General features: G+C 44.7%; 1 protein-coding gene across 1 annotated transcript; it reads left to right on the forward strand.

Moving 5' to 3' along the window:
* Positions 1–1100: 1100 nt before the first annotated feature.
* On the forward strand, positions 1101–4879 carry LOC129855144 (sphingosine 1-phosphate receptor 3-like). The gene is made up of 2 exons (XM_055922507.1): positions 1101–1383; positions 2453–4879. The coding sequence occupies exon 2, from the start codon at positions 2582–2584 to the stop codon at positions 3779–3781; it is 1200 nt and encodes a 399-aa protein (XP_055778482.1). The 5' UTR covers positions 1101–1383; positions 2453–2581; the 3' UTR covers positions 3782–4879.
* Positions 4880–15079: the final 10200 nt, after the last annotated feature.

Raw genomic sequence — 15079 nt, forward strand, 5'->3', positions numbered from 1 at the left:
AAATCTGCCAAATCGGTGTCCAAAAATACCGATATCCGATTGTTATGAAAACTTGAAATCGGCCCTATATAATCGGCCATTCCGATTGATCGGTCGACCTCTAGTACATACCCCAACCAGAAGCCATGGATTACAGGCAACATCCGCACTAAGCTAAAGGGTAGAGCTGCCGCTTTCAAGGAGCGGGATTCTAACCCAGAAGCTCATAAGAAATCCCGCTATGCGGGCACGCCACGGCAAACCTATTCCCCCTCAGGAGACTGAAAAGAGTTGGCATGGGTCTTCAGATCCTCAAAAGGTTCTACAGCTGCACCATCGAGAGCATCCTGACTGGTTGCATCACTGCCTGGTACGGCAACTGCTCGGCCTCTGACCGCAAAGCACTACAGAGAGTAGTGCATTCGGCCCAGTACATCACTGGGGCCAAGCTTCCTGCCATCCAGGACCTCTATACCAGGCGGTGTCAGAGGAAGGCCAAAAAGACTCCAGCCACCCTAGTCTGTTCTCTCTGATACTGCATGGCAAGCAGTACCGTAGCTCCAAATCTAGGTCCAAGAGGATTCTAAATAGCTTCAACTCCCAAGCCATAAGACTCCTGAACATCTAATCAAATGGCTACCCAGTCTATTTGCATTGCCCCTCCCCCCCGCCCCCCTCTTTTACACTGCTGCTACTCTCTGTTATCTTTGCATAGTCACTTTAATAACTCTACCTACATGTACATATTACCTCAATTACCTTGACTAACCTGTGCCCCTGCACATTGACTCTGTACTGGTACCCCCTGTATATAGCCTCGCTATTGTTATTTTACTGCTGCTCTTTAATTATTTGTTACTTTAATTTATTTTTCTTATTTTTGTTTTTTTTTATACGTTTTTTTTAAACTTAATTGTTGGTTAGGTTAAGTAAGCATTTCACTGTAAGGTCTCTACACCTGTTGTGTTCGGCGCGTGTGACAAATTAAATTTGATTTGATTTGGTTTCATCCAGACCTCCAGTCATCACATGAAGCTGGGGAATACGGAATGATCCCGCCCTATTCAGTTTGGTACATGGAGACGTGAGAGTTAGACATTTCAGAGAAGGGAGAAGTCGCTGAATAAAGGACCATAAAAAAGTTTGACGGATGTGAGAAGACTGTTTCGGAGTTGTGGGCTATAGCTAATTTATCGGAATGACATTTTAGCGGGAATATCAATAACAGGCATATTCATATAGTTTACTTAAATGTCCGCGATAAAATATGGAATCGATGCCACGACGTAATCCGAGGATTGTTTGGATATTGAAGCAGGGATTTTGAACAAACACATCTGTCACGGGGCCATATGAACGTATCCATACTTACTATCTCAAATGAAAATGTAAACAGTCCTTCAGGTAGGTCTAGGTTTGACTGATGTTCCTAATTTTAATAATGGACCATTTCATACTTTTACAGCGAACCCTTACAAAAAAAGATTGTACCCTTACGAAAAATATTGCATTCAGTATGCAGTATAACTGCAGTTAGAGTACAGAATAACTACAGTATTCTGTAAATACTGCGTCCAAAATAACACTGCTGTAATTTTACTGCGTCCAAAATTTTTCACTGCTGTAATTTTGCAGTACACTGTAGTTTTTCTGCAGTTACTGTGTCCAAAATACAACTGTCAACCGCTGATAGTGTACTTTTACTGCAGTTTCAAAACTGCCCTTACAAAAAAAAACTGCAGTAAAAGTGCAGTAACTGAAATCCACTGTGATATTTTGGATGCAGTAATTGCAGAATAACTGCAATGTACTGCAGTTATACTGCACTCTAACTGCAGTTACACTGCAAAATTACTACAGTAAAAAAGCGGTTATTTTGGACGCAGTATTTACAGCATACTGAGTTATTCTGCACTATAAGTCTTCTGCGCTCTAACGGCATTATTTTCAGCATGCTGCAGTTTTTCTGCACTATAATTGCAGTTATACTACAGCGTACTGGAGTCACACAGCACTCTGACAGCAATCTTTTAGAGTAAGGGAAAAAATAACTATTTCATTCGAGTGATTACTGGCAAACACATTAGTAATGAACCATCTTACTTTATCAGTTCTTATTCTAATAAGATGGGCAGAATGGGAGAAACACATTCTATCCAAACATAGGGGAAAGATTTATCCACTGAATTTACGCTCTTCAATAAAGTATTTTTGAATACAAATGCACATTTTTTGAATGACATCAAGCCTGTTCTTAAATGTAATTCATGATGATTGATTACTATAGCATGCCTATGCAGCCTACTAAAAGTTTTCAAACTAACCTGACATGTGACATGACATTTGCCAGTTAATTCTTACCCTCTGGCATGGAATATCTCATGGGTTAAATCAACATATAAGAGATTCCTTCATTCATAATAAAGTTCCTACTGAATTAGTGAAATACATTTTAATGCAGTCTATCCAACAGGTCCCTATAAAGAGTGTGATACCAACACTGCCAGATAAAGTAGTCCACTGCCAGTAGATCCTCTGTCTACAGTCGGTGGTGTTCTGGCGCCCTCTGTTGTGTGACGAGGGAAGGCCAGGGACAGACAGGATGGAGAACGTGTTTGAGGAGGGGATGAACCCTGTCATCATTGCCCATTACAACCACTCTGGGAAGTGGGGTCGACCTCGGAGCAGTGCGGCCTGTAAGACTGTTGTCCTCCTCCTCATCTGTGTCCTCATCGTGCTGGAGAACATCACAGTGCTGCTGGCGCTGTGGAGGAACAAACGCTTCCACAGTCGCATGTACTTCCTCATCGGTAACCTGGCACTGTCTGACCTGTTGGCTGGGGTGGCCTATATGGTTAACATCTTCACCTCTGGTAGCAGGACCTTCTTCCTGACGCCGGCACAGTGGCTGGCAAGAGAGGGAAGCATGTTCGTGGCCCTCAGCGCATCCACCTTCAGCCTACTGGCCATCGGTATCGAGAGACACATGACCATGGTGCGTCTGCGTCCGTGCGAGGCGGCTGGGCGGGGGAGGTTACTGGGGCTGCTAGGGGCATGCTGGGCCGTGTCGGTGCTGCTCAGTGCCCTGCCTTCCCTGGGCTGGAACTGCCTGGAGCACCTGGCCTCCTGCTCCACCGTTCTGCCCCTCTACGACAAGAGTTACGTGGCCTTCTGCATCAGCGTGTTTAGCGCCCTGCTGGTGGCCATCATCATCCTCTACATCCGCATCTACCGGCTGGTGACATCCAGCGGGCGGAAGGTTAGCAGCAGGCCCTCGGAGCACTCACTGGCCCTGCTGAGGACGGTGGTGATAGTTCTGGGGGTGTTTGTGATGTGCTGGGCCCCGCTGTTCCTGCTGCTGCTTCTGGACGTGGGCTGCAGTCCGGAGCGCTGCCCTGTGCTCTACCATGTGGACTGGTTCATTGCCCTGGCCGTGCTCAACTCAGCACTCAACCCCCTCATCTACACCCTGTCCAGCAGGGAGATGAGAGCAGCTTTCTTCAGGCTGCTGTGCTGCTATCAGCCTCAACTGGAGGCCCCAGCCCCCATGGCAGGCAACCCCCACCTGGGGACTTTCATCCCCACGGCTGAGAACAGCAAGTCCAATGTGGGGGGAGGAGGTAGTGGGATAACGGGGGCTGCCAAGTCTCTGACCCGGGGGAAGATCGCAACGCCCCTGAACTCTAACAACCAGCATTTAGACCCCTCCGCCCCCACGGTGCCACACCTCTCTGGACCGGCCGACCTGCTGTCAGCGGTGCTGGTCAAGGCTGGGGCACTGCCCTCCCTCAGCAAGTTCTGACTGGACAGCTAATTGACTGTAGACTGGTCCCAGATATGTATGCGCTCTAGTAGTCTAGCCAACTCCTCTGACTATCGTTGTCATGCCATGTTTGTCATAGTTGGCTAATGCACATCCAGATCTTGGACCAGGCTAGATTCACACGACATGGATAGCTGGCAATGCTGTGTGTGGGAATTGTACAGGCATGATCAATGGGACAATTTCAGTATGTACTGGTGAAAGTAATGATCGAGGAGACCTTGGGTAGACACTTGGATGAGGTTTCTACTGATTAACTTTCTGTAAATACATTGCTTCACCAATGAGCCTGCAAAGCGAAGATCCGCTAAGGATCTACTCTTACCATAGCTCATCTAAAGCCACTATTTTGCAAAAACATTCAAAGGACTCACATTGAACCTTTGTACCTAATGCATAATTTACATAACTATGGAACACAATGCAAAATGTTACCAAGTCATGTAATAGAGGGCTGTTTAATGTCGGTCCTGGAGGGCCAAAACACTTCTGTTTTGGGGGGACTGATTCAGACCTGGGACACCAGGTGAGTGCAGTTGACTACCAGGTACAAACAAAAAACAGAAGTGTTTTGAATTGAACAGCCCTGTAATAGAGCATAATAGAGCTTTATTAACTATATATCGTGTGGGAACAGTGAATTAATTGTAATAAACTGTTTATATGTGTGTAATAGAGGATGGGTGGTGTGCAAATATAAGTAGGATCACTGTGTATTGCACATGCAGTGTCTATTGTTTTTCTGATTCACCTGCCTTTCTCTTTCTATGTCAGCACAGGATATTTATTTTCAATGAAGACCAAGGCCTTCTTAGTGCTATGAACTGTGTGACAGTCCTTTGTGTGTATGCCTTAACTGTATAGTGAGTAAAATATTGATTTTGTAATGATTTGAAGTTTACAGAGTAAAGAACGTGTCAATATCGATTCTGGTAACTCTTAGCAACTTAGATACAAGACACTCACACACATTATTTAACCAACAATGGACTGTAAGTTACATTTAAATCTTGAGTGGTGTGGTGTCTAAAACCATTACATACCAATTGAATAAAAACGATTCTTGCTTCATAAGCATTGGTAGCTTTTCGTGGTTTTGTATGTTAGGCTTCCATGTACTGCATTCTCAGAGCAGTTACTGTACACAACAACATTGCAGCATGTTTTCTCACAATATTATGCTTTCATTCAATTTGCTGCTGTATGTAGACATGACATATGTTACATTTTAACTTATTTTAGTTAAGGGCCATATCCCAAGCCTTCATTTTCCCAATTTTAACAGGGATCCTAATCCAGAGATAATAAACATACTATCATTAACGACACAGAATAGCGGCATATTTTAATGGTTTATTAACTCTTCAGATGATACCGTTTAATATCCTAATAGAAAATATCCAGGCCATTCATTGAACCCTTTCACACATAATTTGCAAGCTATTCTTTCCAGAAATTAATCTTGCATATCATGAAAGGATGACGCATTTCAACAACTCAACCTGTTTCACACTGCCACCTAGTGGGGAAAGAAAGGAATTAGAGAAGGGAGGCTGCATCAGGTACTGCTGGAATGTCTACCAATGAATGGCATGTCCATCTTTTTGTGAGAAATTACACTGCCCACTCAAAACATTTATAAAGTATAAATGAGGCAGTAATTATTAGTAAATGGTTTATAAGGAACTTTATTAAACATCCCATGAATTATCTTATGAATCATTATTATATACTTTAAAAGTTGTTTATAAATGTGTGAATAACTAGCTTACCAATATTTACAAATGTGGGAATTGTCTTTTTGGGCTCAACTGGTAATGAATGGTGTGGTTGTTGAACAAGTTGAGGAGACTAAATGACTTGGTGTTACTTTAGATTGTAAACTGTCACGCCCTGATCTGTTTCACCTGTCCTTGTGATTGTCTCCACCCCCTCCAGGTGTTGCTTATTTTCCCCAGTGTTTTCATCCCTGTGTTTCCTGTCTCTCTGTGCCAGTGTATTTATCCCTGTGTTTCCTGTCTCTCTGTGTCAGTTCGTCTTGTATGTTTCCAAGTCAACCAGCGTTTTTCCCGTTCTCCTGCTTTTTGCATTCTCCTTTTTCTAGTCCTCCCGGTTTTGACCCTTTCCTGTTTCTGGACTCTGTACCCGCCTGCCTGACCATTCTGCCTGCCTTCACCACGAGCCTGTCTGCCACTCTCTTGCCTACCCCTTTGGATGAATAAACATTGTAAGACTCCAACCATCTGCCTCCTGTGTCTGCATTTGGGTCTCGCCTTGTGCCTTAATACAAAACATATAGATTCAATGGTTGTAAAGATGGGTAGAGGTCTGGCCGTAATAAAGAGATGCTCTGCCTTTTTAACACCACACTCCAAAAAGCAAGTTCTGCAGGCTCTAGTTTAGTCTAATCTTGATTATTGTCCAGTCGTGTGGTCCAGTGCTGCAAGGAAATACCTAGTTAAGCTGCAGCTGGCCCAGAACAGAGCGGCATGTTTTGCTTATAATTGCTATCAGAGGGCTGATATAAATACTATGCATGCCAGTCTCTCTTGGCTAAGAGTTGAGGAGAGACTGACTGCATCGCTTCTTCTTTTTATAAGAAACACTAATATGTTGAAAATCCCAAATTGTTTGCATAGTCAACTTACACACAGCTCTGACACACACACTTATCCCACCAGATATGCCACCGGGGGTCTTTTCACAGTCCCCAAATCCATAACAAATTCAAGAAAGCGTACAGTATTATATAGAGCCCTTATTGCATGGAACTTCCTTCCATCTCATATTGCTCAAATAAACAGCAAACCTGGTTTCAAAAAACATAAAGCAACACCTCGTGACACAACACCTCTCCCTTATTTGATCTAGATAGTTTGTGTGTATGCATTGATATGTAGGCTACGTGTGCCTTTTTAAAAAATGATGTAGTTTTTTATGTAGTTCTGTCCTTCAGCTGTTCTTGTCTCATGATGTTCTGTATTATGTCATTCTGTGTTATGTTTCTTGTTTTGTGTGGACCCCAGGAAGATTAGCTGCTGCTTTTGCAACAGCTAATGGGGATCCTAATAAAATACCAAATACTTCAACTAAACGGCTATACCGAAGCGGACCTGCAGGTGGAGTGGAAAGTGTGCTTCCAGACCGGAACCCTGGGACCTTGATATAAACCTTCAAGAGAAATGACAGTAATTGGAGGCGTATTAATTGCATAACAGCAATTTAGAATTAGTGGCTGCATGGTTTTGAAGATTTGCAGCTTGTCAAACATTTTCTGACATTCCCTTTGACAAAATTATTACCTAGTTGGACCCACACAACTCCAAGACTTGTTAATCTATGCTTTAATTCACAGACAGATACCATAATATAATACTCCTAATTGGTGTGTTTAGTTGATTAGGATCTCCATTAACTACTGCACATGCAGTACTACTGCTCTTCCTGGGGTCCACAAAAATGTACAACTACATGACACAGTAGAGAACAGTTATAGACAAGAACAACATAAGAAATAACATTAAATTCAAAATAAAAAACTAAATAAGAGTTAAATATTGGAAAGACACCGAGAGACAACCAAAATACTATTACAAACTATTCATATATACAGTATCAGTCAAAAGTTTGGACACACCTACTCATTCAAGGGTTTTTCGTAATTTTTACTGTTTTCTACATTGTAGAATAATACTGAAGACATCAAAACTATGAAATAGTTGAAAAATCTGGCTTCCAAAAACGAAAAGAAAGACAGGAGAGAGAAAAGAAAGGGCGACAGCATGTCACCCAATTTTTCCACAAAGGAAGGAGGGTGTAGTCCGTGAGTGTTGGAAATTAACCTGTTAGCTTAGTCCATAGTGAAATAGGCTACGTTTGCTCCCCTAACATTAGTTACTTAATGTCTTCACAGAAGATTCTGAGTGTTTACATTTAGCTCCTCTTTTAGCCAACATTGAATCAGTGCAGGCAAACTTTTAGCAAGCTATTCATACTAAATCAGTTGTCCCTGCCCCTGCCTAGTGCCAGGCCCAACAGATGCAGCTTCAGGCTCAGCAGCCCAGTCTCCCCATCCCCATACCCCTGAACCAGCCCTACTCCCAACTGAAGAAGGAGGTGAGCAGCATTGTGTTGAATGACATGTCAGTTGGCATAATTGCAGGTACTGCAACGCATTGAGGACAGAAATGTGATTATCCAGTCAGGAAAAATCTCACTTGACACAAAGGCAGCCAATATCAGAGCCTTAAAGGAAGAGATGCAGGCTCTTAGAGATGGATGGGTGTAACGGCTGTCCTCCTCCTCATCTGAGGAGGAGTAAGAAATGTCGGACCAATGCGCAGCGTGGTATGTGTCCACAATATATTTTAATGATATAAACGAACACAGAAACAAAACAATAAACTATACGTGAAATACAAACCGAAACAGTTCCGTGTGGGACAAACACTGACACGGAAAATAACCACCCACGAAACCCAGGTGTAAAAAGGCTACCTAAGTATGATTCTCAATCAGAGACAACTAACGACACCTGCCTCTGATTGAGAATCATACCAGGCCAAACGAAAAAACCAACATAGAAAAACGAACATAGATAACCCACCCAACTCATGCCCTGACCATAGTTTGCTTTGTATGTTTCTATGTTTTGTTTGGTCATGGTGTGATCTGAGTGGGCATTCTATGTTGTATGTCTAGTTTGTCTATTTCTATGTGTTTGGCCTGATATGGTTCTCAATCAGAGGCGGGTGTTTTTCGTTGTCTCTGATTGGGAGCCATATTTAGGTAGCCTGTTTTGTCATTGTGGGTTGTGGGTGATTGTCTATGTGTAGTGTTTTGTGTCAGCACGATTATTCGATAGCGTCACGTTCGCTGTTTGTTATTTTTGTATAGTTCGTTCAGTGTTCTCTTTTCTAAATAAATTCGAGATGAACACTTACCATGCTGCATATTGGTCCTCCAATCTCTCCAACTACTCCTCCTCAGAAGAGGAGGAAGACGAGCGTGACAATGGGAGTCTCTCCTCTCTGAGGTAACACTGATTGCTACAAAAATGGATGTTGCACTCCAATTTAGGAAGGAAGGAAAAGTAAGAGATTCCATGATGAGACCTCTCACGAGGAGACGGCTCAGGACAGTGCAGCAACGGTGTTTCAGAACACAGTGTTTTTTACTGCTATGGACAACATCATAAGTGACTTGGACACTAGAATCCACACCACTGCAAAAATTGTATTAGAATCTTCTGCTGTTCTGAAAGTTGGGCAGATTAGTGAGGATAACGTCCCTTCTTTGTGCCAACCACTGATCATGAAGTATTCCAGAGATCTTACACCTGAGTTTCAAAATGAAGTACGACACCTGAACACTGTATATGCTGCCACTTTTCCCCCTAACCTGTCCCCTCTTGGTCTCCTGAATGCAAATTGTAAGATGCAGCTGCAAAGAATTTTTGGAGAAGTGTGCATTGCTTTACGTATATTTTGCATACTGCCTGTGACTGTTGCTGGTGGAGAGAGAGCTTTCAGTAAGCTAAAACTGATAAAAAAACTATTTGAGGTCCTCTATGTCCCAGGAAAGGCTTTGCAGTCTTGCCATGATGTCCATTGAAAGCCAGTTAGCTAGAAAGCTGGACTTCAAAGACTTGATCAGTGACTTTGCTAGCAAGAAGGCTCGGCGCTGGGGTTCTTGGTGAGTAAGGCTAAGCAAGGGCCAGTGATAACTGTTAAATGGCATGTGTCACGTTCGTTAGGATGAATGTCAGACCAAGGCGCAGCGTGCTCTGAGTTCCACATCTTTATTTTAGTGAAACTTACAAAAACAAAAGGAAACAAACAACGAACTGTAACATAAGAGGTGCTAAATGTACTAACTCAAAACAAGATCCCACAAAACACAGTGGGGAAATGGCTGCCTAAATATGATCCCCAATCAGAGACAACGATAAACAGCTGCCTCTGATTGGGAACCATACCAGGCCAACATAGACATACAATAACCTAGATACCCCCCCTAGTCACACCCCGACCTAACCAACATAGAGAAATAAAGGCTCTCTATGGTCAGGGCGTGACAGTACCCCCCCTCCCCCCAAAGGTGCGGACTCCGGCCGCAAAACCTGACTCAATAGGGGAGGGTCCGGGTGGGCATCTAACGTCAGGGGCGGCTCCGGTGCGGGGCGAAGTACCCACTCCGCTCTTGGATATGGAGCCTGGTAGAACGCCGTGCCCGGACTGGGCATCGGCGTAGAGGAGGGCCCCAGCCATGGAGCTGGGTTGTACGCCGCACCCGGACTGGGCACCGGCGCCAAAGAAGACTCCGGCCATGGAGCTGAGTTGACCGCCGTGCCTGGACTGGGCACTGGTGCAGAGGAAGGCTCCTCCCATAGAGCGGGACCGCATGCCGTGCCTGGACTGGGCACTGGCGCAGAGGAAGGCTCCTGCCATGGAGCGGGACTGGATGCCGTGCCTGGACTGGGCATCAACGCAGAGAAGGGCTCCTGCCATGGAGCTGGACTGGACGCCGTGCTCGGACTAGGCATCAGTGCAGAGGAAGGCTCCTGCCATGGAGCAGGACTGGACGCCATGCTCAGACTGGGCATCGGCGCAGAGGAAGGCTCCTGCTATGGAGCGGGACGGGACGCCGCGCTCGGACTGGGCATCGGCGCAGAGGAAGATTTTTGTTGATACTTCAAAGGGTCTTAAAACTCAAAATCAAATGATCATTGGTACGAACTTTTTAAAACAATTCCATATAGCTTAGTAGAAATCCCCCTCTTCCTTTTCTACATATGCATCTTTCTTTTGATGCGAAACCTACCACTGGATTACGTGGCCAAAGAGCTCTATTTTCATGAGATCTGCAAATATGCCTACAACAATATGTCCTACTGTTGAGTAATGACATCTCAGTGATAGGTGGATCCAATTGTTGCTGACAGAATGACATTTGAGAGCAGACACTCACCTAGCCCATAGGCAGTCTCTCTTTCTCCATCTCTCAGTCTGAGGAAAAAGTATCTAGCTTAAAGGTCAATGTTGGTTTACTAGCAAAAACAAATCTACAGTGTTCATAGTTTTCATATGAAACAACGCATCAGGACATTTGCATCATCATTCACATCACTTGCTGATACCAGTCAATAACTGCTAATATGCCCTGCTTCATAATAAACATGTCAAAAACAGTTGGGATCTCCAACTGGGTCGAAGTCATATCACACACCTTAAATTGTGCCATCATGGTAAATAAGCATCACCAGTGTGCTATGATGGTCTTAGACACGGAGGACTTGTATAATTCTCTGTGAATATTGTTTATTAGCATACGAGTCATGTGAACATGGTGGAGGACAAGAGAGTCACACTAGGCATGGCATTCCACTGAGCCCACTGGTGTCTGTGTACTAGAAGACAAAGACTCCATCTGGCCTCCACCAAAGGATGTGCCAGTGTGGAGCATTTAGTCTATTCACAAGACCACAGGTTCCTCTACACAAGCTCAGGGATGGAGTGGGTCAGAGCATTGTGAGGGTGGCTGGTTGGCGTTGGGAGGTGTCACTTTAGCACCCCAGAGTCCTGGATGATCCTCCCAATCTCTCCTTCGTCCATCACAACTGAATATTTCACACCAACACATGTTTAAATATCCTTGTGGGGACCAAAAATGTATTCCCATTCAAAATCCTATTTTCCCTCACCCCTAACCTAAACTGAACCCTAACCCTAAAACTGATCTTAATTCATAACTCCAATTGGTACACTAACCCCTAAACTTAAAAAAGCCTTTTTCCTTGTTGGGACTGGCGAATTGTCCCCACTTGTCCAAATTTTCCTTGTGAGGACTGGTACTCACAAGGATAGTGGTTGGCACGCGTATGCATGCACGCACTCTTGCACGCACGCACGCACGCACCATCGCACGCACACACACACACCTCCTTAGTCCAACACAATGTAATTGCATCTGGAACAACAAGAGCTGGTATCCAGGCAGGCTTTAGTGATAAAATCCCCAGGATCAAGAGGTTTATCTGGGAGCAGCTGGTATCCAGGCAGGCTTTAGTGATAAACCCCCCAGGTTCAAGAGGTTTATCTGGGAGCAGATGGTATCCAGGCAGGCTTTAGTGATAAAATCCCCAGGTTCAAGAGGTTTATCTGGGAGCAGCTGGTATCCAGGCAGGCTTTAGTGATAAACCCCCCAGGATCAGGAGGTTTATCTGGGAGCAGATGGTATCCAGGCAGGCTTTAGTGATAAACTCCCCAGGATCAGGAGGTTTATCTGGGAGCAGATGGTATCCAGGCAGGCTTTAGTGATAAACTCCCCAGGATCAAGAGGTTTATCTAGGAGCAGATGGTATCCAGGCAGGCTTTAGTGAAAAACTCCCCAGGATCAGGAGGTTTATCTGGGAGTAGATGGTATCCAGGCAGGCTTTAGTGATAAAATCCCCAGGTTCAAGAGGTTTATCTGGGAGCAGCTGGTATCCAGGCAGGCTTTAGTGATAAAATCCCCAGGATCAAGAGGTTTATCTAGGAGCAGCTGGTATCCAGGCAGGCTTTAGTGATAAACCCCCCAGGATCAGGAGGTTTATCTGGGAGCAGCTGATATCCAGGCAGGCTTTAGTGATAAACTCCCCAGGATCAGGAGGTTTATCTGGGAGCAGCTGGTATCCAGGCAGGCTTTAGTGATAAACCCCCCAGGATCAGGAGGTTTATCTGGGAGCACCTGGGAGCAGGCTGGCGGAGATTTAAAGGTCATTCCACAGGATATTGGAGGACAGAGAGCAGTGTTGCACATCCCATATACCCACACCCCATCGCCTTTCAATCACCCTCTAAACATTACCCAGGCATAACCCCTCAGCCTGCTATGCTCTGTCGAGCACTGAAATGTTGCTTACACATAAATACTGCATAGGCATAGCTAGAAATATACATGAACAACTTCAGCAAGTATCTCAACCATAGAATCTCAAGTGCCTCCTCCAATCTCTAATGTTAAATTCTAATTTGACAAACACTTAGCTATTTTCCATTATTGTCAGTTAGGTAATGTAATATTCAAAATATAGAGATAAATGATGGACGCTGTCAAAGTTCGTACTTGATGGCCTATGAATGCTGCCCATCCATTTCCGACAGGGGCAGTACTGTAGGTGTAAAGTGGTCTAAGCAGGCCCCTCCTGACGACTCACACTAAATTCTTCCGCTGCTCTGTCGTTCGATACATGCTTTAGTCCGAGACTGCCATCATTAAAGTTGTTTGTCGTGACGAGGGGTATGAGGGGCATTGTACAAAACAAAGTCATCAGCGCTTGGATCATCTCTAATCAATCAGAGTATCAAAGCCAATTTCAAACTGCCGCTTTACCCACAAGTGTTCTGGCTCAACCCATCGCTTTCTAGACCAATCAAACGGCCCCGAATGTGTTCACATTCTGTGAAGGGTCGGGGAGGTACTCAGATCCAGACTCATTGCGGAGAAGAAACTAACGTCCCTCAGCGTGGGCGTAGTGTTTGGGTAGCCAGGCAACCCCTCCACCACCCACCCCCTGCTTCCTCCTCTATGGTCGATCCCCTTCCACCTCCCCTATCTAGCTGCTTTTGTGACCCATCTCTGATTGCAGTGTCTGGGGCCTGACGGCACGCACACACCTGGCCAAACAGAAGGGCACGCTCCCCCAGCTGGCTGCCCAGTCTCATTGCTGCAGCACAACAGCAGAGATTAGTGTCTGTGGGAGCATGTGACAGGGGAGACAGTATCCCTGGCTCATCGTGCTTGTCATCCACTTGTAGCAGTGTGTGTTCACACCTGGGTATTACTCTGCTCTAGGTACAGTATGTGTGTGAGAACGCTATGTGTGGTGGTATCACCCATGACCTTGAGCTTATTGTGTGTGTGTGTGTTGGAAGTGCCACAGAGTAAATCTCAAGGTTTGTGTGTGTGTGTGTGTGTGTGAAGCATTTTGTCTTACTCCACAGGGATCACAGGTGTTGATGTCAACTCGTCTAATAGATTTTCAGCTGCTGCCATATTATTATCGACACACACCACAAACCTCATATTACAAACACACATTCTGATAAAGGCTGGATATTGCCTGTAATGCATGTGTACATATACTGTCCAGTACCCACCCACTCATGTGCAACCATATTCAAACAAAAGCCTTATAGAAATCATCTATCAGTCCCCAATAACATAGCATATTTGATAGAAAGCTTATCTGAACACATGCAAAGAAAAAGGGAGAAAGCTGAAAAGGTGTCATAATCATTGTGTTTGTGGTATACTTACGCTGTTGTTATTAGTCATCTCTATCTCCAGTGAGTCCTGTTTGAACACAGGCATACAGACACTCTCACTCCCTCCCTCGCTCGTGCCTACTCTCTTTGTATCTCTCTCAGGCTGTTAACGGAGAGTGATCTCTCTCATCTCTGCTCTCCGTCACACTTGTAATCAGCCGGTGCCATTTCATTTGGCTCAGTAATGAAAGCAATCCCAGTACCTTTCACTCCAGCACACCCTAAATAATGAGCCCTGCTTTCCTCTCCCTCTCTCCCCCTCACCTGCCTCTCACCCCTGCTGCCTAATGGCTGGGGAAGAGCTTGTGTGTGCTGGAGTAGAGGAAGCATGGACACGCTAGAATGCTTTTGTACTCCACCGTCCTCTCTTTGTTCCACTCTGAGTTCTGCAAATCGATGTCTATTCTTGACATACAGTGCATTTGGAAAGTATTCAGACCTCCTTGACTTTTTCCACATTTTGTTACATTACAGATTTATTCTAAAACGGATTAAATCGTCCCCCCCCCCCCATCAATCTACACACAATACCCCATAATGACAAAGCAAAAACACATTCAAAAATAAAATAATAATATGACATTTACATAAGTATTCAGACCCTTTACTCAGTACTTCGTTGAAGCAATTTTGGTAGCGATTACAGCTTTCTTCTTGGGTATGACACTACACGCTTGGCACACCTGTACTGTTGCTCCAGCAGGTATATTTCACTCTTTGGCCGCCTTTCCTTCCAGTTCTCTGCTGCCAATGACTGGAAAGAATTGCAAAAATCACTGAAGTTGAAGACTTATATCTCCCTCACTAACTTTAAGCGTCAGCTGTCAGAGCAGCTTACCGATCGCTGCAGCTGTACACAGCCAATCTGTAAATAGCCCATCCAACAAACTACGTGGGGAAGTGCATTTTACTAGCATTTAAGAGCAGTTGGAGGCTACGGAAGGAGTGTTGTATGGCGTTGAAGCTCGTT

This window comes from Salvelinus fontinalis, chromosome 5, assembly GCF_029448725.1.
Source record: "Salvelinus fontinalis isolate EN_2023a chromosome 5, ASM2944872v1, whole genome shotgun sequence".
NCBI lineage: Eukaryota > Metazoa > Chordata > Actinopteri > Salmoniformes > Salmonidae > Salvelinus > Salvelinus fontinalis.

What these genes read in the sequence shown, in the direction of transcription:
- LOC129855144 (XM_055922507.1), top strand. Translation starts at nt 2,582, where the DNA reads ATGGAGAACGTGTTTGAGGAGGGGATGAACCCTGTCATCATTGCCCAT.